This window comes from Oncorhynchus mykiss, chromosome 9 (genome assembly GCF_013265735.2).
Source record: "Oncorhynchus mykiss isolate Arlee chromosome 9, USDA_OmykA_1.1, whole genome shotgun sequence".
NCBI lineage: Eukaryota > Metazoa > Chordata > Actinopteri > Salmoniformes > Salmonidae > Oncorhynchus > Oncorhynchus mykiss.
Genome location: NC_048573.1, coordinates 77698100 through 77725335, shown reverse-complemented (window position 1 = coordinate 77725335; position 27236 = coordinate 77698100). Strand labels below are relative to the sequence as shown.

Here is a 27236-nt window from a genome sequence, read left to right as displayed (position 1 = left end):
CAACACACACAGTGGATGGATCAGGAGCTGCGTCTAAGGCTTTAAAAGAGGATGCCAGATTGGGAGTTTGGGATAATTCTGACAGGGAGCAGAGCAGAGCAATAGGTGGACTATATTTCCCCCTTTCACTGGGATCTGTCTCTCACTGGGGGGAGGAGAGAGGAAGAGAGGGACAGACGGAAAGCATAGACGGAGGTAGGAGCACATGCAAAGTTTTCAGTGCTGTTCACTCACGGTGTGTGTGTGTGTGTGTGTGTGTGTGTGTGTGTGTGTGTGTGTGTGTGTGTGTGTGTGTGTGTGTGTGTGTATACATGTTTAACCTGAAGTACCCACAAGAATAGTAAACTAAGACAAATTTGACAAACTGGGGACATTTTCTTGGTCTCCGCAAGGGAAACAACAGGATTTTGAGTGTTCCCCCACTAGGTTAGTTATACACGACTCTGTGTGTGTGTGTGTGTGTGTGTGTGTGTGTGTGTGTGTGTGTGTGTGTGTGTGTGTGTGTGTGTGTGTGTGTGTGTGTGTGTGTGCGTGCGTGTGCCTGTCATTAAGTGAAAGTAGATCCTCATTTGTAGCAAACCGCTAAGTTGGATCGAAGGTCCCACAGACAGTACATGGTATATAAACTACATGATGACCAGCATAGCAGTGACTGTTAAGTAGCCAGGGTGTTTTCCTGTATGCCTGTCTGTCTATAGAACAGAGTTTCAACAGTGAATTGTGACAGACAGGTTTTTGAGGTAAATGGTTGTACAGAGATGTTTAAATGTGATCCTGGTCTCTATGGTGTGATCCTGGTCTCTATGGTGTGATCCTGGTCTCTGTGGTGTGATCCTGGTCTCTATGGTGTGATCATGGTCTCTGTGGTGTGATCCTGGTCTCTATGGTGTGATCCTGGTCTATGTGGTGGGATCCTGGTCTCTATGGTGTCATCCTGGTCTCTATGGTGTGATCCTGGTCTCTATGGTGTGATCCTGCTCTCTATGGTGTGATCCTGTGTTAGTTGTATTCATCCTGATCTCTATGGTGTGATCCTGGTCTCTATGGTGTGATCCTGGTCACTATGGTGTGATCCTGGTCTTTATGGTGTGATCCTGATCTCATGGTATGATCCTGGTCTCTATTGTGTGATCCTGGTCTCTATGGTGTGATCCTGGTCTCTATGGTGTGATCCTGGTCTCTATGGTGTGATCCTGGTCTCTATGGTGTGATCCTGGTCTCTATGGTATGATCCTGGTCTCTATGGTGTGATCCTGGTCTCTATGGTATGATCCTGGTCTCTATGGTATGATCCTGGTCTCTATGGTGTGATCCTGGTCTCTATAGTGTGATCCTGGTCTCTATGGTGTGATCCTGGTCTCTATGGTGTGATTCTGTGTTAGTTGTATTGATCCTGGTCTCTATGGTGTGATCCTGGTCTCTATGGTGTGATCCTGGTCTCTATGGTATGATCCTGGTCTCTATGGTGTGATCCTGGTCTCTATGGTATGATCCTGGTCTCTATGGTATGATCCTGGTCTCTATGGTGTGATCCTGGTCTCTATAGTGTGATCCTGGTCTCTATGGTGTGATCCTGGTCTCTATGGTGTGATTCTGTGTTAGTTGTATTGATCCTGGTCTCTATGGTGTGATCCTGGTCTCTATGGTGTGATCCTGGTCTCTATGGTATGATCCTGGTCTCTATGGTGTGATCCTGGTCTCTATGGTATGATCATGGTCTCTATGGTATGATCCTGGTCTCTATGGTGTGATCCTGGTCTCTATAGTGTGATCCTGGTCTCTATGGTGTGATCCTGGTCTCTATGGTGTGATTCTGTGTTAGTTGTATTGATCCTGGTCTCTATGGTGTGATCCTGGTCTCTATGGTGTGATCCTGGTCTCTATGGTGTGATCCTGGTCTCTATGGTATGATCCTGGTCTCTATGGTATGATCATGGTCTCTATGGTATGATCCTGGTCTCTATGGTGTGATCCTGGTCTCTATGGTATGATCCTGGTCTCTATGGTGTGATCCTGGTCTCTATGGTATGATCCTGGTCTCTATGGTATGATCCTGGTCTCTATGGTGTGATCCTGGTCTCTATAGTGTGATCCTGGTCTCTATGGTGTGATCCTGGTCTCTATGGTGTGATTCTGTGTTAGTTGTATTGATCCTGGTCTCTATGGTGTGATCCTGGTCTCTATGGTGTGATCCTGATCTCTTTGATATGATCCTAGTCTCTATGGTGTGATCCTGGTCTCTATTGTGTGATCCTGGTCTCTATGGTGTGATCCTGATATCTATGGTGTGATCTTGGTCTCTATGGTGTGATCCTGGTCTCTATGGTATGATCCTGGTCTCTATGCTGTGATCCTGGTGTCTATGGTGTGATCCTGGTCTCTATGGTGTGATCCTGGTCTCTATAGTGTGATCCTGGTCTCTATGGTGTTATCTTGGTCTCTATGGTGTTATCCTGGTCTCTATGCTGTGATCCTGGTCTCTATGCTGTGATCCTGGTCTCTATGCTGTGATCCTGCTCTCTATGGTGTGATCCTGTGTTAGTTGTATTCATCCTGATCTCTATGGTGTGATCCTGGTCTCTATGGTGTGATCCTGGTCTCTATAGTGTGATCCTGGTCTCTATGGTGTGATCCTGGTCTCTATGGTGTGATTCTGTGTTAGTTGTATTGATCCTGGTCTCTATGGTGTGATCCTGGTCTCTATGGTGTGATCCTGATCTCTTTGATATGATCCTAGTCTCTATGGTGTGATCCTGGTCTCTATTGTGTGATCCTGGTCTCTATGGTGTGATCCTGGTCTCTATGGTGTGATCCTGGTCTCTATGGTATGATCCTGGTCTCTATGGTGTGATCCTGGTCTCTATGGTATGATCCTGGTCTCTATGGTATGATCCTGGTCTCTATGGTGTGATCCTGGTCTCTATAGTGTGATCCTGGTCTCTATGGTGTGATCCTGGTCTCTATGGTGTGATTCTGTGTTAGTTGTATTGATCCTGGTCTCTATGGTGTGATCCTGGTCTCTATGGTGTGATCCTGGTCTCTATGGTATGATCCTGGTCTCTATGGTGTGATCCTGGTCTCTATGGTATGATCCTGGTCTCTATGGTATGATCCTGGTCTCTATGGTGTGATCTTGGTCTCTATAGTGTGATCCTGGTCTCTATGGTGTGATCCTGGTCTCTATGGTGTGATTCTGTGTTAGTTGTATTGATGCTGGTCTCTATGGTATGATCCTGGTCTCTATGGTATGATCCTGGTCTCTATGGTGTGATCCTGGTCTCTATGGTATGATCCTGGTCTCTATGGTATGATCCTGGTCTCTATGGTGTGATCCTGGTCTCTATGGTATGATCCTGGTCTCTATTGTGTGATCCTGGTCTCTATGGTATGATCCTGGTCTCTATGGTATGATCCTGGTCTCTATGGTGTGATCCTGGTCTCTATAGTGTGATCCTGGTCTCTATGGTGTGATCCTGGTCTCTATGGTGTGATCCTGGTCTCTTTGATATGATCCTAGTCTCTATGGTGTGATCCTGGTCTCTATTGTGTGATCCTGGTCTCTATGGTGTGATCCTGATATCTATGGTGTGATCCTGGTCTCTATGGTGTGATCCTGGTCTCTATGGTATGATCCTGGTCTCTATGGTGTGATCCCGGTGTCTATGATGTGATCCTGGTCTCTATGGTGTGATCCTGGTCTCTATAGTGTGATCCTGGTCTCTATGGTGTTATCCTGGTCTCTATGGTGTTATCCTGGTCTCTATGCTGTGATCCTGGTCTCTATGCTGTGATCCTGGTCTCTATGCTGTGATCCTGCTCTCTATGGTGGTATCCTGGTCTCTATGGTGTGATCCTGGTCTCAATGCTGTGATCCTGGTCTCTAAGGTGTGATCCTGTGTTAGTTGTATTGATCCTGATCTCTATGGCGTGATCCTGGTCTTTATGGTGTGATCCTGGTCTCTATGGTGTGATCCTGGTCTCTATGGTGTGATGCTGGTCTCTATGGTATGATCCTGGTCTCTATGGTGTGATCCTGGTCTCTATGGTGTGATCCTGGTCTCTATGGTGTGATCCTGGTCTCTATGCTGTGAACCTGGTCTCTATGGTGTGATCCTGTGTTAGTTGTATTGATCCTGATCTCTATGGTGTGTTCCTGGTCTCTATTTTGTGATCCTGGTCTCTATGATGTGATCCTGGTCTCTATCCTGTGAACCTAGTCTCTGTGGTGTGATCCTGTGTTAGTTGTATTGATCCTGATCTCTATGGTGTGCTCCTGGTCTCTATTGTGTGATCCTGGTCTCTATGGTATGATCCTGATCTCTATGGTGTGTTCCTGGTCTCTATTGTGTGATCCTGATCTCTATGGCGTGTTCCTGGTCTCTATTGTGTGATCCTGGTCTCTATTGTGTGATCCTGGTCTCTATGGTGTGATCCCGATCTCTATGGTGTGATCCTTGTCTCTATGGTGTGATCCTGGTCTCTATGGTATGATCCTGGTCTCTATGGTATGATCCTGGTCTCTATGGTGTGATCCTGGTCTCTATAGTGTGATCCTGGTCTCTATGGTGTGATCCTGGTCTCTATGGTGTGATTCTGTGTTAGTTGTATTGATCCTGGTCTCTATGGTGTGATCCTGGTCTCTATGGTGTGATCCTGGTCTCTATGGTATTATCCTGGTCTCTATGGTATGATCCTGGTCTCTATGGTATGATCCTGGTCTCTATGGTGTGATCCCGGTCTCTATGGTATGATCCTGGTCTCTATTGTGTGATCCTGGTCTCTATGGTATGATCCTGGTCTCTATGGTATGATCCTGGTCTCTATGGTGTGATCCTGGTCTCTATAGTGTGATCCTGGTCTCTATGGTGTGATCCTGGTCTCTATGGTGTGATTCTGTGTTAGTTGTATTGATCCTGGTCTCTATGGTGTGATCCTGGTCTCTATGGTGTGATCCTGGTCTCTTTGATATGATCCTAGTCTCTATGGTGTGATCCTGGTCTCTATTGTGTGATCCTGGTCTCTATGGTGTGATCCTGATATCTATGGTGTGATCCTGGTCTCTATGGTGTGATCCTGGTCTCTATGGTATGATCCTGGTCTCTATGGTGTGATCCCGGTGTCTATGATGTGATCCTGGTCTCTATGGTGTGATCCTGGTCTCTATAGTGTGATCCTGGTCTCTATGGTGTTATCCTGGTCTCTATGGTGTTATCCTGGTCTATTTGCTGTGATCCTGGTCTCTATGCTGTGATCCTGGTCTCTATGCTGTGATCCTGCTCTCTATGGTGGTATCCTGGTCTCTATGGTGTGATCCTGGTCTCAATGCTGTGATCCTGGTCTCTAAGGTGTGATCCTGTGTTAGTTGTATTGATCCTGATCTCTATGGCGTGATCCTGGTCTTTATGGTGTGATCCTGGTCTCTATGGTGTGATCCTGGTCTCTATGGTGTGATGCTGGTCTCTATGGTATGATCCTGGTCTCTATGGTGTGATCCTGGTCTCTATGGTGTGATCCTGGTCTCTATGGTGTGATCCTGGTCTCTATGCTGTGAACCTGGTCTCTATGGTGTGATCCTGTGTTAGTTGTATTGATCCTGATCTCTATGGTGTGTTCCTGGTCTCTATTTTGTGATCCTGGTCTCTATGATGTGATCCTGGTCTCTATCCTGTGAACCTAGTCTCTGTGGTGTGATCCTGTGTTAGTTGTATTGATCCTGATCTCTATGGTGTGCTCCTGGTCTCTATTGTGTGATCCTGGTCTCTATGGTATGATCCTGATCTCTATGGTGTGTTCCTGGTCTCTATTGTGTGATCCTGATCTCTATGGCGTGTTCCTGGTCTCTATTGTGTGATCCTGGTCTCTATTGTGTGATCCTGGTCTCTATGGTGTGATCCCGATCTCTATGGTGTGATCCTTGTCTCTATGGTGTGATCCTGGTCTCTATTGTGTGATCCTGGTCTCTTTGGTGTGATCCTGGTCTCTATGGTGTGATCCTGGTCTCCATGGTGTGATCCTGGTCTCTATTGTGTGATCCTGGTCTCTATGGTGTGATCCTGGTCTCTATTGTGTGATCCTGGTCTCTATGGTGTGATCCTGGTCTCTATGGTGTGATCCTGGTCTCTATGGTGTGATCCTGGTCTCTATGGTGTGATCCTCATCTCTATGGTGTGATCCTGGTCTCTATGGTGTGATCCTGATCTCTATGGTGTGATCCTGGTCTCTACCAGGACAAAATGCAATCAGGAAAATGTTTTGAACGCTATATTGACAGTAAATGTTGGAATTACATGACAACATCCCCATCTGTCTCATTGACAGGGGAACAACATCCCCATCTTTCTCATTGACAGCGGAACAACATCCCCATCTGTCTCAATGACAAGGGAACAACATCCCCATCTGTCTCATTGACAGGGGAACAAAATGTTGTCATATCCAATTGGGAGTTACAGTCTTGTCCCATCGCTGCAACTCCCGTACAGACTCAGGAGAGGCGAAGGTCGAGAGCCGCTCCTCTTAAACACAACCCAGCCAATCCGCGCTGCTCCTTGACACGCTGCCTGCTTAACCTTGAAGCCAGCCGCACCAATGTGTCAGAGGAAACACCGTACACCTGGCGACCTTGTCAGCGTGCATGTACCCAGCCCGCCACAGGAGTCGCTAGAGCGCGATGAGACAAGGACATCCCTGCCGGCCAAACCCTCCCCCTAACCCGGGCGACACTGGGCCAAACCCTCGCCTAACCCGGACGACGCTGGGCCAAACACTCCCCTAACCGGGGCGATGCTGGGCCAAACCCTCCCCCCTAACCCGAACGACGCTGGGCCGGACAACACTGGGCCAAACCCTCCCCTAACCCGGGCAACACTGGGCCAAACCCTCGCCTAACCCGGACGACGCTGGGCCAAACCCTCCCCCTAACCCGGACGACACTGGGCCAAACCCTCCCCTAACCCGGACGACGCTGGGCCAAACCCTCCCCTAACCCGGACAACGCTGGGCCAAACCCTCCCCTAACCCGGACGACACAGGGCCAAACCCTCCCCTAATCAGGTTACACTAGAGACATCAGGTTACACTAGAGACATCAGGTTACACTAGAGACATCAGGTTACACTAGAGACATCAGGTTACACTAGAGACATCAGGTTACTCTAGAGACATCAGGTTACACTAGAGACATCAGGTTACACTAGAGACATCAGGTTACACTAGAGGCATCAGGTTACACTAGAGACATCAGGTTACATCAGGTTACTCTAGAGACATCAGGTTACACTTGAGACATCAGGTTACATCAGGTTACTCTAGAGACATCAGGTTACACTAGAGACATCAGGTTACATCAGGTTACTCTAGAGACATCAGGTTACATCAGGTTACACTAGAGACATCAGGTTACATCAGGTTACACTAGAGACATCAGGTTACATCAGGTTACACTAGAGACATCAGGTTACACTAGAGACATCAGGTTACATCAGGTTACTCTAGAGACATCAGGTTACTCTAGAGACATCAGGTTACATCAGGTTGCACTAGAGGCATCAGGTTACATCAGGTTACACTAGAGGCATCAGGTTACATCAGGTTACTCTAGAGACATCAGGTTACATCAGGTTAGTAAATACAGCATCATATGATTTAAGGCCTTTGTCTCTGTAACAGTATAATTTTAGACCGTCCCCTTGCCCATACCCAGGCGCGAACCAGGGACCCTGCACACATCAACAACAGTCACCCTCGAAGCATCGTTACCCATCGCTCCACAAAAACCGCGGCCCTTGCAGAGCAAGGGGAACTACTACTTCAAGGTCTCAGAGCAAGTGACGTCACCAATTGAAACGTTATTTAGCGCGCACCGCTAACTAAGCTAGCCGTTTCACATCCGTTACATCTGTATAGTAAATACAGCATCATATGATTTAAGGCCTTTATGTCTGTATAGTAAATACAGCATCATATGATTTACGGCCTTTATGTCTGTATAGTAAATACAGCATCACATGATTTACGGCCTTTATGTCTGTATAGTAAATACAGCATCATATGATTTAAGGCCTTTAGGTCTGTATAGTAAATACAGCATCATATGATTTAAGGCCTTTATGTCTGTATAGTAAATACAGCATCATATGATTTAAGGCCTTTAGGTCTGTATAGTAAATACAGCATCATATGATTTAAGGCCTTTACGTCTGTATAGTAAATACAGCATCATATGATTTAAGGCCTTTACGTCTGTATAGTAAATACAGCATCATATGATTTAAGGCCTTTATGTCTGTATAGTAAATACAGCATCATATGATTTAAGGCCTTTATGTCTGTATAGTAAATACAGCATCATATGATTTACGGCCTTTATGTCTGTATAGTAAATACAGCATCATATGATTTAAGGCCTTTAGGTCTGTATAGTAAATACAGCATCATATGATTTAAGGCCTTTACGTCTGTATAGTAAATACAGCATCATATGATTTAAGGCCTTTACGTCTGTATAGTAAATACAGCATCATATGATTTAAGGCCTTTATGTCTGTATAGTAAATACAGCATCATATGATTTAAGGCCTTTATGTCTGTATAGTAAATACAGCATCATATGATTTACGGCCTTTATGTCTGTATAGTAAATACAGCATCATATGATTTACGGCCTTTATGTCTGCATAGTAAATACAGCATCATGTGATTTAAGGCCTTTAGGTCTGTATAGTAAATACAGCATCATATGATTTAAGGCCTTTGCGTCTGTATAGTAAATACAGCATCATATGATTTAAGGCCTTTACGTCTGTATAGTAAATACAGCATCATATGATTTACGGCCTTTATGTCTGTATAGTAAATACAGCATCATATGATTTAAGGCCTTTAGGTCTGTATAGTAAATACAGCATCATATGATTTAAGGCCTTTAGGTCTGTATAGTAAATACAGCATCATATGATTTAAGGCCTTTAGGTCTGTATAGTAAATACAGCATCATATGATTTAAGGCCTTTACGTCTGTATAGTAAATACAGCATCATATGATGTAAGGCCTTTACGTCTGTATAGTAAATACAGCATCATATGATTTAAGGCCTTTACGTCTGTATAGTAAATACAGCATCATATGATTTACGGCCTTTATGTCTGTATAGTAAATACAGCATCATATGATTTAAGGCCTTTAGGTCTGTATAGTAAATACAGCATCATATGATTTAAGGCCTTTAGGTCTGTATAGTAAATACAGCATCATATGATTTAAGGCCTTTACGTCTGTATAGTAAATACAGCATCATATGATTTACGGCCTTTATGTCTGTATAGTAAATACAGCATCATATGATTTAAGGCCTTTAGGTCTGTATAGTAAATACAGCATCATATGATTTAAGGCCTTTAGGTCTGTATAGTAAATACAGCATCATATGATTTAAGGCCTTTACGTCTGTATAGTAAATACAGCATCATATGATGTAAGGCCTTTACGTCTGTATAGTAAATACAGCATCATATGATTTAAGGCCTTTACGTCTGTATAGTAAATACAGCATCATATGATTTAAGGCCTTTACGTCTGTATAGTAAATACAGCATCATATGATTTAAGGCCTTTATGTCTGTATAGTAAATACAGCATCATATGATTTAAGGCCTTTAGGTCTGTATAGTAAATACAGCATCATATGATTTAAGGCCTTTATGTCTGTATAGTAAATACAGCATCATATGATTTAAGGCCTTTAGGTCTGTATAGTAAATACAGCATCATATGATTTAAGGCCTTTATGTCTGGATAGTAAATACAGCATCATATGATTTAAGGTCTTTAGGTCTGTATAGTAAATACAGCATCATATGATTTAAGGCCTTTACGTCTGTATAGTAAATACAGCATCATATGATTTACGGCCTTTATGTCTGGATAGTAAATACAGCATCATTTGATTTAAGGCCTTTAGGTCTGTATAGTAAATACAGCATCATATGATTTAAGGCCTTTATGTCTGTATAGTAAATACAGCATCATTTGATTTAAGGCCTTTAGGTCTGTATAGTAAATACAGCATCATATGATTTAAGGCCTTTAGGTCTGTGTTACGACTGATCAAAGGGGTCTGACTTTAAATTAGGTGCAGCGTCCTATGATGTAGAGTCTTTATGGATGACCGAAGGTGTCTCACTTCAAACTAAATATTACAGGACACGACATAAAGTATCAATTAATAGGTTGTTAACGGTCTGATGATTCATGTTCTCTGATGATCCACAGGTGGGTGCCAGAGGTATTTAAATAGGTTGATGGACCAGCAGTGTGTGTGTGTGTGTGTGTGTGTGTGTGTGTGTGTGTGTGTGTGTGTGTGTGTGTGTGTGTGTGTGTGTGTGTGTGTGTGTGTGTGTGTGTGTCAAAACAAGATGAGGTAGTCCTCTTCTGTTCCCATGGAGACCAGGGCTTGATTACAACCTGTTACAATGGTGCCAGGAAAATCTGTGTTGTGTTCCGATTCTCTACCGTTCGCTCAGAAGTGTCCACTTGTTTACGTTATATCTCTTGAAATCTATGAGGAGGGGAGTACACCAGTGAATAGATAGAGAATCAGACGGCAGCGTCGGGCACTTAGACAAAGGAGGAAAAAGAGAGACAGAAAAATAGACAGAGAAGTGAAGGAGAAACTGTGTAACTGTGTTTGACATCAGGATTTCCATTGTGATATAAAGCAGGGCATTATTCTCCTTCTCGGGGTCTGCTCTACCTAAGCCTTGTCCAAACCAGAACAGCCCAAAGGACAGGAGCCCATCTCCTGTTTCTGTAGCGTGAGGCAGCTTGATGAACAGTGCACCCCCTGGACAGGAAGGAACTCTATCTAGGTCCAACATAAATATTAAATGTGGGATTATTTAAGATATTCTTTGAAGAGGTAGGGTTTCAGATGTTTTCAGGAAGATGGGCAGGGACTCTGCTGTCCTAGCTTCAGGGGGAAGCGGGTTATACCATTGGGTTGTCAGGACAGAGAAGAGTTTGGTCTGAGCTGAGAGAAAGCTGGGATGGGGGGGGGGGGGGGGGGGGGGCAAGAAACCAGTCGTGGCAGAACAAATTACTTGGGTTTGAGGTGTAGGGTTTGAGCAGAGCCTGAAGGTAGGGATGGGCAGGTCCTCTTGCTGCTCCGTAGATAAGCACCATCGTTTTGTAGAGGATTCTAGCTTTTTATTAGAAGCCAGTGGAGTGTGCTGAGGAGCAGGGTCACATGGGAGAACTTGGAAAGGTTAGACACCAGGCGGAACGTTCTGGATAAATCACAGGGGTTGGATGACACAATTGGAGGGAGCCCAATCAACATTGAATTGCAGTAGCCCAGACAGGAGATGACAAGTGCCTGGATTAGGATCTGTGCCACTTCCTGTGTGAGGTAGGGTCGAACTCTACGGATGTTCCACTTCCTGTGTGAGGTAGGGTTGTTCTCTACGGATGTTCACTTCCTGTGTGAGGTAGGGTCGTACTCTACGGATGTGCCACTTCCTGTGTGAGGTAGGGTCGTACTCTATGGATGTTCCACTTCCTGTGTGAGGTAGGGTTGTACTCTATGGATGTTCCACTTCCTGTGTGAGGTAGGGTCGTACTCTACGGATGTTCCACTTCCTGTGTGAGGTAGGGTGGTACTCATCGGATGTAGAGCATGAACCTGCAGGAGCGGGTCACTGCTTTGATGTTTGCAAAGAACGACAGGATGTTGTCCAGTGTCACACCAAGGTTCTATGCACTCTGGGAGGGAAACACTGTGGAGTTGTAAACCGTGATGGAGAGGTCATGGAGCGGGCATGTCTTTCCTGGGACGAAGAACAGCTCTATCTTGTCGAGGTTGAGCTTGAGGTGGAGGGCCGACATCCAAGCTGAGATATCTGCCAGAGATGCTTGTCGCCATCTGGGTGTCAGAAGGGGGGAAGGAGAAGAGTAGTTGAGTGTCATCCTCATAACAATGTTAGAAGAGACCATGAGAGGATATGACGGAGCTGAGTGACTTGGTGTATAGAGAGAAGAGGAGACGGCCTAGAAGCTGTGGAACTCATGTCAGAGTTCCACAGCCACAGGCAAAACAGCAGAAATTGGATCAGCAGCACGACCAGGTGGACTGGGGACCAGGTCAGCCAGTAGTCATCAAGCCAGGTAGTTCTGAGAACTGGTCCTAGGGCTCAGGTACAGACAGGCGGACAGACGGACAGACACAGCCCCCGTAATAGGGTCAGAGGCAGGGAATCCCAGTGGAGAGAGGGGAGCCGGCAGGTGCGCATTTGATAAGGAAAAAGCATATTCCGGTTGCTAGAAGGTTAAGTCCGATGTTTCTAAACATGCAAGTGAACACCTCCGTACAATTTATAATCCACAAAAGGGGGTAGAGGAATTGTGCACGTACATGTGCATGTTCCCTGTCAACGCATCACTGTGCTCTCACTGTCGGTGTCAGATACCTCAATGAATACAGAGAGAGCTGTCTGCTATGTGTCACTAAAACCTGGCTAAAAGACATTCATGATAGCAATGAACTGAAAATAGAAGGCTTGGGAACCCCAAGTAGAAGAGACAGAGATCCCGTAATCCCCAAAAAGTCACTAGAGGGAGGCCGTTTACATATTAATAATGGTGTAAGGATTTTACTGTACTGTCATTTTGCAGTGTGGAAGTCGTGTCTTTACCTCTTCAGATTTTCTACCTGCCGAGGGAGTTTGGACAAACATTTGTGACTCTGGTGTCGTGTCTTTGGCTATGCCGGATTACATGCTATTTTATTAAATCCTTTCTCTGTAATTAATATTACCTGATTGAGCTAATCATGTAAATGTAACCAACCCATATGTTCAACTGGTCGGATTACCAGAATATGGTTAATTTCCCCCCACCTTCTGATGTTCCCAGAATCTCTATGTTAACCAAGGGATTTTCAATAGTCACATCAGTAGGGTAGAGAGAGGAAAAAGGGGATGAGGTATTTCTGATTGTCATAAACCTACCCCCAGGCCAACATCATGACACTGGTATATATAAAGCCAACTATAAAGCCAACTACAACAATGCTGCTGACATAATCCATAATCCATAATCCATAATCACATCGGGAGATTGTTGCGCCAAAAGACACCAAAACTAGAGTCCTCTGTGTTTTTACCTGGTGAAACGACTCCCAAATGATGAACAATATGTAACCTGCCACACTCGATATTATAAAAAAAACTAGATATCTCTAATGGAGGTATATCGCATGGCTATAAAGCACCTCTTGGGGACTCAGATTATAAATTAATTTTGCTCTCACCTAGTATAATGCATGGCTACAAAGCTATCCAGGCTGTATCACAACCGGCCGTGATTGGGAGTCCCACAGAGCGACGCACAATTGGCCCAGCGTCGTCTGGGTTTGGCCGGTGTAGGCCGTCATTGTAAATAAGAATTTGCTGTTAACTGACTTGTCTAGTTATATGAAAAAAATATATATATATATACAGTGGGGCAAAAAAAAGTATTTAGTCAGCCACCAATTGTGCAAGTTCTCCCACTTGTTTGTAGGTGACCAAATACTTATTTTCCAACATAATTTGCAAACAAATTCATTAAAAATCCTACAATGTGATTTCTGGATTTTTTTTCTCATTTTGTCTGTCGCAGTTGAAGTGTACCTATGATGAAAATTACAGGCCTCTCTCATCTTTTTAAGTGGGTGGTTGTGTAATATAGAGTATATGAACAGTGCTACCCAGAAGTAAGCTACGTACAATATTTTTTTTAAATCTGAGAAACCTTATATAAAAGTTGGTGAGGGAACAAATGGAAGGCTGCTTTTGACCACATAGGAGGAATTCTGTTATCTTAGTTTTTTTGTTATCTTTGTTTTCTTTATTATTTTGGTTATGTCAGGGTGTGACAAGGGAGGAATTCTGTGTCACGCCTTAGTTATCTTTGTTTTCTTTATTATCTTGGTTATGTCAGGGTGTGACATGGGGGATTTATGTGTTTTGTCTGGTCTAGGGGTTTTGTATGTTTATGGGGCTTGTTCCTTTCTAGGTAGTTTTGTATGTCTATAGTTGCCTAGATTGGTTCTCAATTAGAGGCAGCTGTCTGTCGTTGTCTCTGATCGGGAACCATATTTAGGCAGCCATGTTCTTTGGGTATTTTGTGGGTGGTTGTTTCCTGTCTTTGTGTTCTCTGCACCAGATAGGACTGTTTTGGGTTTTTCCACGTTTGTTATGTTGTATTTGTGTAGTTGTTCACGTTATCGTCTTTTATTAAACATGTTGACCATGAACTACGCTGCGTTTTGGTCCTCCTCTCCTTCGATGGAAGAAAGCCGTTACATTCTGTGACAAAGGAAAACATGGAGGAACTAAACTGTAAAGACTAAACGTTTTCCTAATGCAAAAACCCTGGATAACTAAGGAACTAAAACTGTCACTTGACCAAAAGCAAAACGGCTGTGTTTGAAGGACACAATTCTGATGAGTTCAATACAAAGAGATATTAAACAACAGATCAACAAGCGTGCTTGAAAATAACAGTACAAGGGAAGGCATTGAAATGTATCAAAAAAAAGACTCTTCCTTCTTCATACGATCTACATGCACCTGGGGGTTTGTGCTGTGGGGGAGATCTTTGTGGGCTATACTCGGCCTTGTCTCAGGGTAGTAAGTTAGGGGTCTGTTGATATCCCTCTAGTGGTGTGGGGTCTATACTCGGCCTTGTCTCAGGGTAGTAAGTTAGGGGTCTGTTGATATCCCTCTAGTGGTGTGGGGTCTATACTCGGCCTTGTCTCAGGGTAGTAAGTTAGGGGTCTGTTGATATCCCTCTAGTGGTGTGGGGTCTATACTCGGCCTTGTCTCAGGGTAGTAAGTTAGGGGTCTGTTGATATCCCTCTAGTGGTGTGGGGTCTATACTCGGCCTTGTCTCAGGGTAGTAAGTTAGGGGTCTGTTGATATCCCTCTAGTGGTGTGGGGTCTATACTCGGCCTTGTCTCAGGGTAGTAAGTTAGGGGTCTGTTGATATCCCTCTAGTGGTGTGGGGTCTATACTCGGCCTTGTCTCAGGGTAGTAAGTTAGGGGTCTGTTGATATCCCTCTAGTGGTGTGGGGTCTATACTCGGCCTTGTCTCAGGGTAGTAAGTTAGGGGTCTGTTGATATCCCTCTAGTGGTGTGGGGTCTATACTCGGCCTTGTCTCAGGGTAGTAAGTTAGGGGTCTGTTGATATCCCTCTAGTGGTGTGGGGTCTATACTCGGCCTTGTCTCAGGGTAGTAAGTTAGGGGTCTGTTGATATCCCTCTAGTGGTGTGGGGTCTATACTCGGCCTTGTCTCAGGGTAGTAAGTTAGGGGTCTGTTGATATCCCTCTAGTGGTGTGGGGTCTATACTCGGCCTTGTCTCAGGGTAGTAAGTTAGGGGTCTGTTGATATCCCTCTAGTGGTGTGGGGTCTATACTCGGCCTTGTCTCAGGGTAGTAAGTTAGGGGTCTGTTGATATCCCTCTAGTGGTGTGGGGTCTATACTCGGCCTTGTCTCAGGGTAGTAAGTTAGGGGTCTGTTGATATCCCTCTAGTGGTGTGGGGTCTATACTCGGCCTTGTCTCAGGGTAGTAAGTTAGGGGTCTGTTGATATCCCTCTAGTGGTGTGGGGTCTATACTCGGCCTTGTCTCAGGGTAGTAAGTTAGGGGTCTGTTGATATCCCTCTAGTGGTGTGGGGTCTATACTCGGCCTTGTCTCAGGGTAGTAAGTTAGGGGTCTGTTGATATCCCTCTAGTGGTGTGGGGTCTATACTCGGCCTTGTCTCAGGGTAGTACGTTGGTGGTTTGAAGATATCCCTCTAGTGGTGTGGGGGCTGTGCTTTGGCAAAGTGGGTGGGTTATATCCTGCCTGGTTGGCCCTGTCCTCGGGTATCGTCGGATGGGGCCACAGTATCTCCCGACCCCTCCTGTCTCAGCCTCCAATATTTATGCTGCAGTAGTTTATGAGTCAGGGGCTAAGGTCAGTTTGTTATATCTGGAGTATTTCTCCTGTCCTGTGTGAATATGCCAGAATTATTTTTGTAGATTTTTTTTTATCTGACTTTTGATTGACTTTTTCCAAAACATTTTAAGTTAGTCTTATTCTTTTTTTAAATCCTCAGCTATCTACAAACAATACCCCATTAAAACAAAGTAAAAACAGGTTTTTAGAAAATAAAAAACAGAAAAACCTTATTTATATAAGTATTCCAACCTTTTGCTATGAGACTTGAAATTGAGCTCAGGTGCAACATGTTTCCATTGTTCAACTTTGAGATGTTTCTACAACTTGATTGGAGTCCACCTGTGGTAAATTCAATTGATTGGACATGATTTGGAAAGGCACACGCCTGTCTATATAAGCTCCCACAGTTGGACAGTGCATGTCAGAGCAAAAACTAAGCCATGAGTACGAAGTAATTGTCTGTAGAGCTCCGAGACAGGATTGTGTTGAGGCACAGATCTGGGGAAGGGTACCAAAACATGTCTGCAGCATTGAAGGTCCCCAAGACCACAGTGGCCTCCATCATTCTTAAATGGAAGAAGTTTGGAACCCCCAAGACTCTTCCTAGAGCTGGCCACCCGGCCAAACTGAGCAATCGGGGGAAGAAAGGCCGTGGGAGGTGACCAAGAACCCGATGGTCACTCTGACAGAGCTCCAGAGTTCCCCTGTAGAGATGGGAGAACCTTCCAGAAGGACAACCATTTCTGCAGCACTTCACCAATCAGGCCTTTATGGTAGATTGGCCAGACGGAAGCCACTCCTCAGTAAAAGGCACATGACAGCCCGCTTGGAGCTGGCCAAAAGGCACCTAAAGACTCTCAGACCATGAGAAATCTATCTGGTCTGATGAAACCAAGATTGAACGCTTTAGCCTGAATGCCAAGTGTCACATCTGGAGGAAACCTGACATCATCCCTACAGTGAAACATGGTGGTGGCAGCATCATGCTGTGGGGATGTTTTTCAGGGACTGGGACTGGGAGACTAGTCAGGCTTGAGGGAAAGATGAACGGAGCAAAGTACAGAGAGATCCTTGATGAAAACCTGCTCCAGAGCGCTCAGGACCTCAGACTGGGGAGAAGGTTCACCTTCCAACAGGACAACGGCACTAAGCACACAGCTAGGACAACACAGGAGTGGCTTCGGGACACGTCTCTGAATGTTCTTGAGTGGCCCAGCCAGAGCCTTGAATTGAACCCGATCTAACATCTCTGGAGAGACCTGAAAATAGCTGTGCAGTGATGCTCCCCATCCAACCTGACAGAGCTTGAGAAGATATGTAGAGAAGAATCGTAGAAACTCCCCAAATACAGGTGTGCCGTGTTTGTAGCGTCATACCAAAGAAGACTGGAGGCTGTAATCGCTACCAAAGGTTCTTCAACAAAGTACTGAGTAAAGGGTCTGAATACTTATGTACAGTGTCACATTTACATATTTCATATCTTTTAAAATTCATACATTTGCAAAAAAAAAATAAAAACCTGTTTATGCTTTTACATGATGGGGGTAAACGAGGTAAACTATGACAAGAGCAGCTAGAGAACATATTCATGTTTAGTTTAGTTTTTAGTTTAGGTTAGTTTAGTTTTTAGTTTAGGTTAGGATTAGTTTTTAGGTTAGGATTAGTTTTTAGGTTAGGTTAGGATTAGTTTTTAGGTTAGGATTAGTTTTTAGGTTAGGTTAGGATTAGTTTTTAGGTTAGGATTAGTTTTTAGGTTAGGATTAGTTTTTAGTTTAGGACAGGTTTAGTTTTTAGGTTAGGATTAGTTTTTAGGTTAGGATTAGTTTTTAGGTTAGGATTAGTTTTTAGGTTAGGTTAGGATTAGTTTTTAGGTTAGGTTTAGTTTTTAGGTTAGGTTAGGATTAGTTTTTAGGTTAGGTTTAGTTTTTAGGTTAGGTTTAGTTTTTAGTTTAGGTTAGGTAAGTGAAAGGGGATTCCAGCCACTTGTAGCTCTACAGGGACTGTCTGTCTGCAGTTCTGGTGAGTCAGATTGGGCCAAGGGAACACCACACAGGTGTAGGAAGGTGGCTCTTCTCATCCTGAAATTGAGGAGCCGTTCTCTGTCAGTCCAGACGTCAAATTATGGTTTCATTTTGTTTTTCGAATGGCATAAGACATAATAATCAATAGCAATGTAGCCTATTATTATAACAGCCTGGGCTGCTGTGTGATTATAACAGGCTGGGCTGCTGTGTGATTATAACAGGCTGGGCTGCTGTGTGATTATAACAGCCTGGGCTGCTGTGTGATTATAACAGCCTGGGCTGCTGTGTGATTATAACAGGCTGGGCTGGGCTGCTGTGTGATTATAACAGGCTGGGCTGCTGTGTTATTATAACAGGCTGGGCTGGGCTGCTGTGTGATTATAACAGCCTGGGCTGCTGTGTGATTATAACAGCCTGGGCTGCTGTGTGATTATAACAGGCTGGGCTGGGCTGCTGTGTGGTTATAACAGCCTGGACTGCTGTGTGGTTATAACAGGCTGGGCTGGGCTGCTGTGTTATTATAACAGGCTGGGCTGCTGTGTTATTATAACAGGCTGGGCTGGGCTGCTGTGTGATTATAACAGCCTGGGCTGCTGTGTGATTATATCAGGCTGGGCTGCTGTGTGATTATAACAGCCTGGGCTGCTGTGTGATTACAACAGCCTGGGCAGCTGTGTGATTATAACAGCCTGGGCTGCTGTGTGATTATAACAGCCTGGGCTGCTGTGTGATTATAACAGCCTGGGCTGCTGTGTGATTACAACAGCCTGGGCTGCTGTGTGATTATAACAGCCTGGGCTGCTGTGTGATTACAACAGCCTGGGCTGCTGTGTGATTATAACAGCCTGGGCTGCTGTGTGATTATAACAGCCTGGGCTGCTGTGTGATTATAACAGCCTGGGCTGCTGTGTGATTATAACAGCCTGGGCTGGGCTGCTGTGTTATTAAACAGCCTGTATGAAAACTACCAATAAACAGCGTGATGATGCAATCCAAACGGTGCTGAAATTATCATCTAGGTGACCACATGGCTTAATGCTTTACATGAGCACACCACTACAACAGTTTGAATCATGCCTTCAACTGCATTAGCCTAATGTATTATATTATGCTCCTGATTCAGTTGATCAAGGTGTCTTGACCTCGTCTCCCAACTCCGCTGCCGCCCAATGGCTGTTCCCTCGTCTCAAAACTCCGCTGCCGCCCAATGGCTGTTCCCTCGTCTCCCAACTCCGCTGCCCCCCAATGGCTGTTCCCTCGTCTCCCAACTCCGCTGCCCCCCAATGGCTGTTCCCTCGTCTCCCAACTCCGCTGCCCCCCAATGGCTGTTCCCTCGTCTCCCAACTCCACTGCCCCCCAATGGCTGTTCCCTCGTCTCCCAACTCCGCTGCCCCCCTATGGCTGTTCCCTCGTCTCCCAACTCCGCTGCCGCCCAATGGCTGTTCCCTCGTCTCCCAACTCAGCTGCCGTCCAATGGCTGTTCCCTCGTCTCCCAACTCCGCTGCCGCCCAATGGCTGTGTGTGTCTGTGTGTAATAACTCCCCTTAAACCTGGATTCCTGCTCCAGATCCTCTTTTGCATTCTGACCGATGTGCCATCAACAGTCCTGAACCTAGTTTACAGTCCATGGTGGCAGTAACAGTCCTGAACATAGTTTACAGTCCACCATAGTCCTTATCTTCAATGTCCTTTTCCTCCAATTAAAGTAAATGTTCTATTCAGTTCAGTCCCACAATCCATTAAGAAATCTAATGAATCCAGCCTTGTATCTGTATCTGTAGTCTTCGTACCACTAATCGAAAGGAAAAATTGTCCGCATAGAAAAAGCCAAAATATTTTATCTGCGCCGGTCGGACTATAGTGTGCATTGTTTGAAACTCAGTGGTAAATTAAAATCTCCCTACCATCATATGTAAGCCAATATGACACCAATGTTGATTAAAAAAATGTGCAAATCAACAATGTTTCGGAGGACGCATGACTCGACCTTGGCCTCTCATGCGTTTGTTGGGGAGTTACAGCGACGAGACGATCGTAATTGGATCGCAATGGGATTGGGGAGAAAAAAAATGGGGTTAAAATGTATAAATAACTAAATGTATAAATTAAAAAATAAAAATGGCTGATTCTAACAGGACCAAAAAAAGACGTCCAAAAGACACTGGTGTAGGTACCCTTAGTGGGAAGTGGACGTCAACAACTAAACAACTGGATGGGGGTCTGGGGGAACTCTCCCGGATTTTCGGGTGGGACTCCTTTCCGAATGCTCACTCAGCCAACTAATTCAGTACTTTCAGTCTCTTACAGGAACTGGTACGTGCCTAATGAAAAGCAGCTGTTGATTTTAACCCCCTTCCCCTCTTTAAAAGGAGAAACCACATGTTTTACATAAACGTAATAGCCAGGAGGCGATCTCCCGATAGCGATGGAACTTAAACTTACGGATGTTTTAACGATACATAGTTTCTATAACAACCAGAGAACACACGCGTTTCCCAACACGTGCAGTAGTTAGAACATGTGTCAATGCTGATCGGATCGAAAGAAAGGCAGCCTTGCTCTCGGATGAGCGTTCTCCATTCAAATCTAAGCCTTAAGCTTAGATACCGAGGAAGGATCAGCTCCTAGAAATACATGATCACCCATTGCTGCAAATATTGAGTCGGTTTATTCTAATGCTTAGGACACATGTTGTTAGACCTACACATCATGAAATTAGACAGTGGCCTACAATGAGCAAAATATAACTAATTGATTGAACATGAAAATGATTCCAATATGATTTAAATACACTGCTCAAAAAATTAAAGGGAACACTTAAACAACACAATGTAACTCCAAGTCAATCACACTTCCGTGAAATCAAACTGTCCACTTAGGAAGCAACACTGATTGACAATAAATTTCACATGCTGTTGTGCAAATGGAATAGACAACAGGTGGAAATGATATGCAATTAGCAAGACACCCCCAATAAAGGAGGGTTTCTACAGGTAGGGACCACAGACCACTTCTCAGTTCCTATGCTTCCTGGCTGATGTTTTGGTCACTTTTGAATGCTGGCGGTGCTTTCACTCTAGTGGTAGCATGAGATGGAGTTTACAACCCACACAAGTGGCTCAGGTAGTGCAGCTCATCCAGGATGGCACATCAATGCGAGATGGTTTTCTGTGTCTGTCAGCGTAGTGTCCAGAGCATAGAGGCGCTACCAGGAGACAGGCCAGTACATCAGGAGACCGTAGGAGGCCGTAGGAGGGCAACAACCCAGCAGCAGGACCGCTACCTCTGCCTTTGTGCAAGGAGGAGCAGGAGGAGCACTGCCAGAGCCCTGCAAAATGACCTCCAGCAGGCCACAAATGTGCATGTGTCTGCTCAAACGGTCAGAAACAGACTCCATGAGGGTGGTATGAGGGCCCGACGTCCACAGGTGGGGGTTGTGCTTACAGCCCAACACCGTGCAGGACGTTTTTCATTTGCCAGAGAACACCAAGATTGGCAAATTCGCCACTGGCGCCCTGTGCTCTTCACAGATGAAAGGAGGTTCACACTGAGCACATGTGACAGACGTGACAGTCTGGAGACGCCGTGGAGAACGTTCTGCTGCCTGCAACATCCTCCAGCATGACCGGTTTTGCGGTGGGCCAGTCATGGTGTGGGTGGCATTTCTTTGGGGGGCCGCACAGCCCTCCATGTGCTCGCCAGAGGTAGCCTGACTGCCATTAGGTACCGCGATGAGATCCTCAGACCCCTTGTGAGACCATATGCTGGTGCGGTTGGCCCTGGGTTCCTCCTAATGCAAGACAATGTTAGACCTCATGTGGCTGGAGTGTGTCAGCAGTTCCTGCAAGAGGAAGGCATTGATGCTATGGACTGGCCCGCCCGTTCCCCAGACCTGAATCCAATTGAGCACATCTGGGACATCATGTCTCGCTCCATCCACCAACGCCACGTTGCACCACAGACTGTCCAGGAGTTGGCGGATGCTTTAGTCCAGGTTTGGGAGGAGATCCCTCAGGAGACCATCCGCCACCTCATCAGGAGCATGCCCAGGCGTTGCAGGGAGGTCATACAGGCACGTGGAGGCCACACACACTACTGCACCTCAATTTGACTTGTTTTAAGGACATTACATCAAAGTTGAATCAGCCTGTAGTGTGGTTTTCCACTTTAATTTTGAGTGTGACTCCAAATCCAGACCTCCATGGGTTGATAAATTTGATTTCCATTGATAATTTTTGTGTGATTTTGTTGTCAGCACATTCAACTATGTAAAGAAAAAAGTATTTAATAAGAATATTTCATTCATTCAGATCTGGGATGTGTTATTTTAGTGTTCCCTTTATTTTTTTGAGCAGTGTATATAGGCCTATGTAGCCAACCGTATTTATCTTTCGATAAAGTATCTTTTTACCCTTTGCTTATTTCTAAGACAACTTTATATTGTAGTCAACTTCATTCTGAAGTAATCGGAGGTCACAGAGAGACCACTTGATTTTATGTTTAGCGGAGGTCTTCAGTGTATAAAGGCACAATTAGCGGTTCTACGAGTGGTTTGAGGAAGTCGCTAAATAACGATCGTTTTCAAGGGCAACTTTAGTAACTATGTTTTTTGGAAACAGCTCAGAGATTTAATGATGTGCCTACGGAGGTTCTAACCATGATCTTAACCTTTTGGATGTTTTGGGGAAACTGGGTTCTGGACAATACATTATGTGAGACAAACAAAAATATATTACATTTTCATAATTTGGTACCTTCCGGTGTAAAAACCTTGGAAATTAAAAACAAAAAAACTATGTTTTAATTAAGAAGTGAGCGTTGGTCTTAAGCCGAAAAAGAAAGGACATTCACATTAGTTTAAGGGTTGGAGGGTTTAAGGGTTGGAGGGTTAAGGGTTGGAGGGTTGGAGGGTTAAGGGTTGGAGGGTTAAGGGTTGGAGGGTTTAAGGGTTGGAGGGTTTAAGGGTTGGAGGGTTAAGGGTTGGAGGGTTAAGGGTTGGAGGGTTAAGGGTTGGAGGGTTAAGGGTTGAAGTGTTTAAAAAGGTTGGAGGGTTTAAGGATTGGAGGGTTTAATGGATGGATGGTTTGAGGGTTGGAGGGTTGGTGGGTTGGAAGGTTTTAAGGGTTGGAGGGTTAAGGGTTGGAGGGTTTAAGGGTTGGAGGGTTTAAGGGTTGGAGGGTTAAGGGTTGGAGGGTTAACGGTTGGAGGGTTAAGGGTTGGAGGGTTAAGGGTTGGAGGGTTAAGGGTTAAAGTGTTTAAAAAGGTTGGAGGGTTTAAGGATTGGAGGGTTTAATGGATGGATGGTTTGAGGGTTGGAGGGTTGGTGGGTTGGAAGGTTTTAAGGGTTGGAGGGTTGGAGGGTTTAAGGATTGGAGGGTTTAACGGATGGATGGTTTGAGGGTTGGAGGGTTGGTGGGTTGGAAGGTTTTAAGGGTTGGTGGGTTTAAGGGTTGCAGGGATGGAGGGTTGGAGGGTTTAAGGGTTGGAGGATTGGAGGGTTTAAGGGTTGGAGGGTTGGAAGGTTTAGGATTGGATGGTTTAAGGGTTGGAGGCTTTAAGGGTTGGAGGGTTTAAGGGTTGCAGGGATGGAGGGTTTAAGGGTTGGTGGGTTAAGGATTGGAGGGTTGAAGGGTTGGATGGTTTAAGGGTTGGAGGGTTGAAGGGTTGGATGGTTTAAGGGTTGGAGGGTTATGGGTTGGTGGGTTAAGGGTTCAAGTGTTTAAAAAGATTGGATGGTTTAAGGATTGGAGGGTTTAATGGATGGAGGGTTTGAGGGTTGGAGGGTTGGAGGGTTTAAGGTTTGCAGGGATGGAGTGTTTAAGGGTTGGATGGTTTAAGGGTTGCAGGGATGGAGGGTTGGAGGGTTTAAGGGTTTGAGGGTTGGAGAGTTTAAGGGTTGGAGGGTTGGAAGGTTTAGGATTGGATGGTTTAAGGGTTGGAGGCTTTAAGGGTTGGAGGGTTTATGGGTTGGAGGGTTTAAGGGTTGGAGGGTTGGAGGGTTTAAGGGTTGCAGGGATGGATGGTTTAAGGGTTGGTGGGTTAAGGGTTGGAGGGTTGAAGGGTTGGAGGGTTGGAGGGTTGAAGGGTTGGAGGGTTTATGGGTTGGATGGTTTAAGGGTTGGAGGGTTGAAGGATTGGAGGGTTTAATGGATGGAGGGTTGGTGGGTTGGAGGGTTACGGGTTGGTGGGTTAAGGGTTCAAGTGTTTAAAAAGGTTGGATGGTTTAAAGATTGGAGGGTTTAATGGATGGAGGGTTGGTGGGTTAAGGGTTGGTGGGTTAAGGGTTGGTGAGTTGGACGTTTAAGAGTTTTTACTTAGTGATGAGAATTGGTACACACACACACACACACACACACACACACACACACACACACACACACACACACAGGATGTTAAGCTTATCCCATAGACTTTGCTAGATGACACATATTTGTATCTGTCCCATTATGACGCATGTGCAGCGCCATTAAGGCCATCTCCATTTTGAAGTAGGCAATTTTCATCCACTACTTCTATGAGTAGGTTGCATACAGTCACCTGGAGGTTTTTTACTGGTGATTTACTGTTATGGAATTCATCTACAGCTATGGAATGTTTGCTCAGGAGTTTAATTCATTGGCTGATTCTTCCTGATAACCTGGATGGAATTGTTTGATTCTTCTTTAACCCATAGGAAGTCCCACCCAGTTCCTAAGTCCTCAATGTCCATGCCAAAACAGGTCATCTTTATCTCTATAGGGTATCCGTAGTAACTGTCTGTGTTTCAGGACGTGTGTCCATGAGGTCCATGTGGCTATGGCATGATGTTGTTGTTGTTGACATGCAATGTGTTGTTTTTGTTGACAGGATGTTGTGTTGTTGTTGTTAACAGGACATGTGTTGATGCTGTTGTTGTTGACAGGATGTGTGTTGTTGTTGTTGACAGGGTGTGTGTTGATGCTGTTGTTCTTGACAGAATGTGTGTTGATGTTGTTGTTGTTTACAGGGCATGTGTTGATGTTGTTGTTGACAGGACGTGTGTTGATGTTGTTGTTGTTGACAGGACGTGTGTTGATGTTGTTGTTGTTGACAAGGAGTGTGTTGATGTTGTTGTTGTTGACAGGGCGTGTGTTGATGTTGTTGTTGTTGACAGGGCGTGTGTTGATGTTGTTGTTGTTGACTGGGCGTGTGTTGATGCTGTTGTTGTTGACAGGATGTGTGTTGATGCTGTTGTTGTTGACCGGATGTGTGTTGATGTTGTTGTTGTTGACAAGGAGTGTGTTGATGTTGTTGTTGTTGACAGGACGTGTGTTGATGCTGTTGTTGTTGACCGGATGTGTGTTGATGTTGTTGTTGTTGACAAGGAGTGTGTTGATGTTGTTGTTGTTGACAGGGCGTGTGTTGATGTTGTTGTTGTTGACAGGGCGTGTGTTGATGTTGTTGTTGACTGGGCGTGTGTTGATGCTGTTGTTGTTGACAGGACGTGTGTTGATGTTGTTGTTGTTGACAGGGAGTGTGTTGATGTTGTTGTTGACAGGACGTGTGTTGATGCTGTTGTTGTTGACCGGACATGTGTTGTTGTTGTTGACGGAACATGTGTTGTTGTTGTTGACAGGACATGTGTTGTTGTTGTTGACAGGACGTGTGTTGTTGTTTTTGTTGTTGTTGTTAACAGGACATATGTTGTAGCTGTTGCTGTTGTTGACAGGACATATGTTGTTGATGACAAGACGTGTGTTGTTGTTGTTGACAGGACATGTGTTGTTGTTGTTGAGAGGACGTGTGTTGTTGTTGTTGTTGACAGGATGTGTGTTGATGTTGTTGACAGGACATGTGTTGTTGTTGTTGACAGGACATGTGTTTATGTTGTTGTTGACAGGACGTGTGCCCATGAGGTCGTTGCTGTTGGTGCTTCTGCTGATTGGCGTCCAGGCTGTACTGAACATGGGAGGTGTCCTGGGCCCGGTGGCAGCCAACCACAGCGCAGAACACCACACAGTAGCCAATGGCAGAGCAAAACAGCAGCGGGCGGCCCGACTCTCAGTGTCACCTCAGCAGGAGCAGCAGACTCAGCAGAGACCCAGCCGGACCAGACAGGCCCACAGGCCAGCCTCTCTACCCCAGGGCTGGATCTCTTCCCTGGGCCACTCTGAGACAGGCTCCCCCTCTACCTCCTCCATCCCAGAGGTGGACACCAAACTGTTCAGCAAGCGGCTCTACCACTCCTCACCGCGCGTCGTCTTCAGTGACGTACCCCCCTCTCACCACGGCCTGGGGGGGGAGACGGGGGAAGAGGAGGGAGAGGAGGAAGTGGGGAGGGTGATGGGTGGGGGAGTGAGGGTGAGGCGGAAGGCAGGGGGGCAGCCCATGCACAGGGGGGAGTACTCCGTGTGCGACAGCATCAGCGTGTGGTTGGGGAACCTGACCAAGGCCACAGACATCGCCGGCAACGAGGTGGAGGTTCTGCCAGAGGTGAAGATAGACAACGTCCGCAAGAGACAGTTCTTCTACGAGACCACCTGCCGTGTGGCCACACCCCCGGGGGGCGGAGCTGGGGTTGGGGGAGGAGTTATGGGAGGCGGGCCCAAGGCGGGGGCCAAATCAGGGTGCCGCGGCATCGACAGCCGTCACTGGAACTCGTACTGCACCAACACGCACACGTACGTGCTCGCGCTCACCAAGTCCAAGGAGCAGATGGCGTGGAGGCTGATACGCATCAACGCAGCGTGTGTGTGTGTCCTCAGCCGCAAGTCCTGGAGGCACTGACCTTTAACCCCTGGGACTATGGACCCTGAACCACACACCATCATCACTGACCTTTAACCCCTGGGAATATGGACCATGAACCCCGAACCACACACAGGACACACACCATCAATACTGACCTTTAACCCCTGGGAATATGGACCATGAACCCTGAACCACACACCATCATCACTGACCTTTAACCCCTGGGACTATGGACCCTGAACCACACACAGTACACACATCATCATCGGCCGTCACTAGGGGTCGAGTATGATTGCCCTCCTGGTGGGTCTCACACACACACTCTTGAATCACCCCCCCCCCTACCTCAGTCAGTGTCCTGGTTCTTCTAAGTTATGAGGACTGTAAGTCATATTTATATTTTAAACAGTCTATTATGAATATATATATATATATATATATATTATATAAGTGTGTATATATACACGCATCATGAAATCAAGCTTTCATTGTTGTGTTGTTGTTGTTGTTGTTGTTATTTATTA

At 45.5% G+C, this 27236-nt stretch overlaps 1 protein-coding gene across 1 annotated transcript; it reads left to right on the top strand.

Annotated features, from left to right (window-relative positions):
- ngfa (nerve growth factor a (beta polypeptide)) lies at positions 1-27236 on the top strand. Its single transcript, XM_036989114.1, has 2 exons — positions 1-195; positions 25862-27236. The coding sequence occupies exon 2, from the start codon at positions 25873-25875 to the stop codon at positions 26746-26748; it is 876 nt and encodes a 291-aa protein (XP_036845009.1). The 5' UTR covers positions 1-195; positions 25862-25872; the 3' UTR covers positions 26749-27236.

What these genes read in the sequence shown, in the direction of transcription:
- ngfa (XM_036989114.1), top strand. Translation starts at nt 25,873, where the DNA reads ATGAGGTCGTTGCTGTTGGTGCTTCTGCTGATTGGCGTCCAGGCTGTA.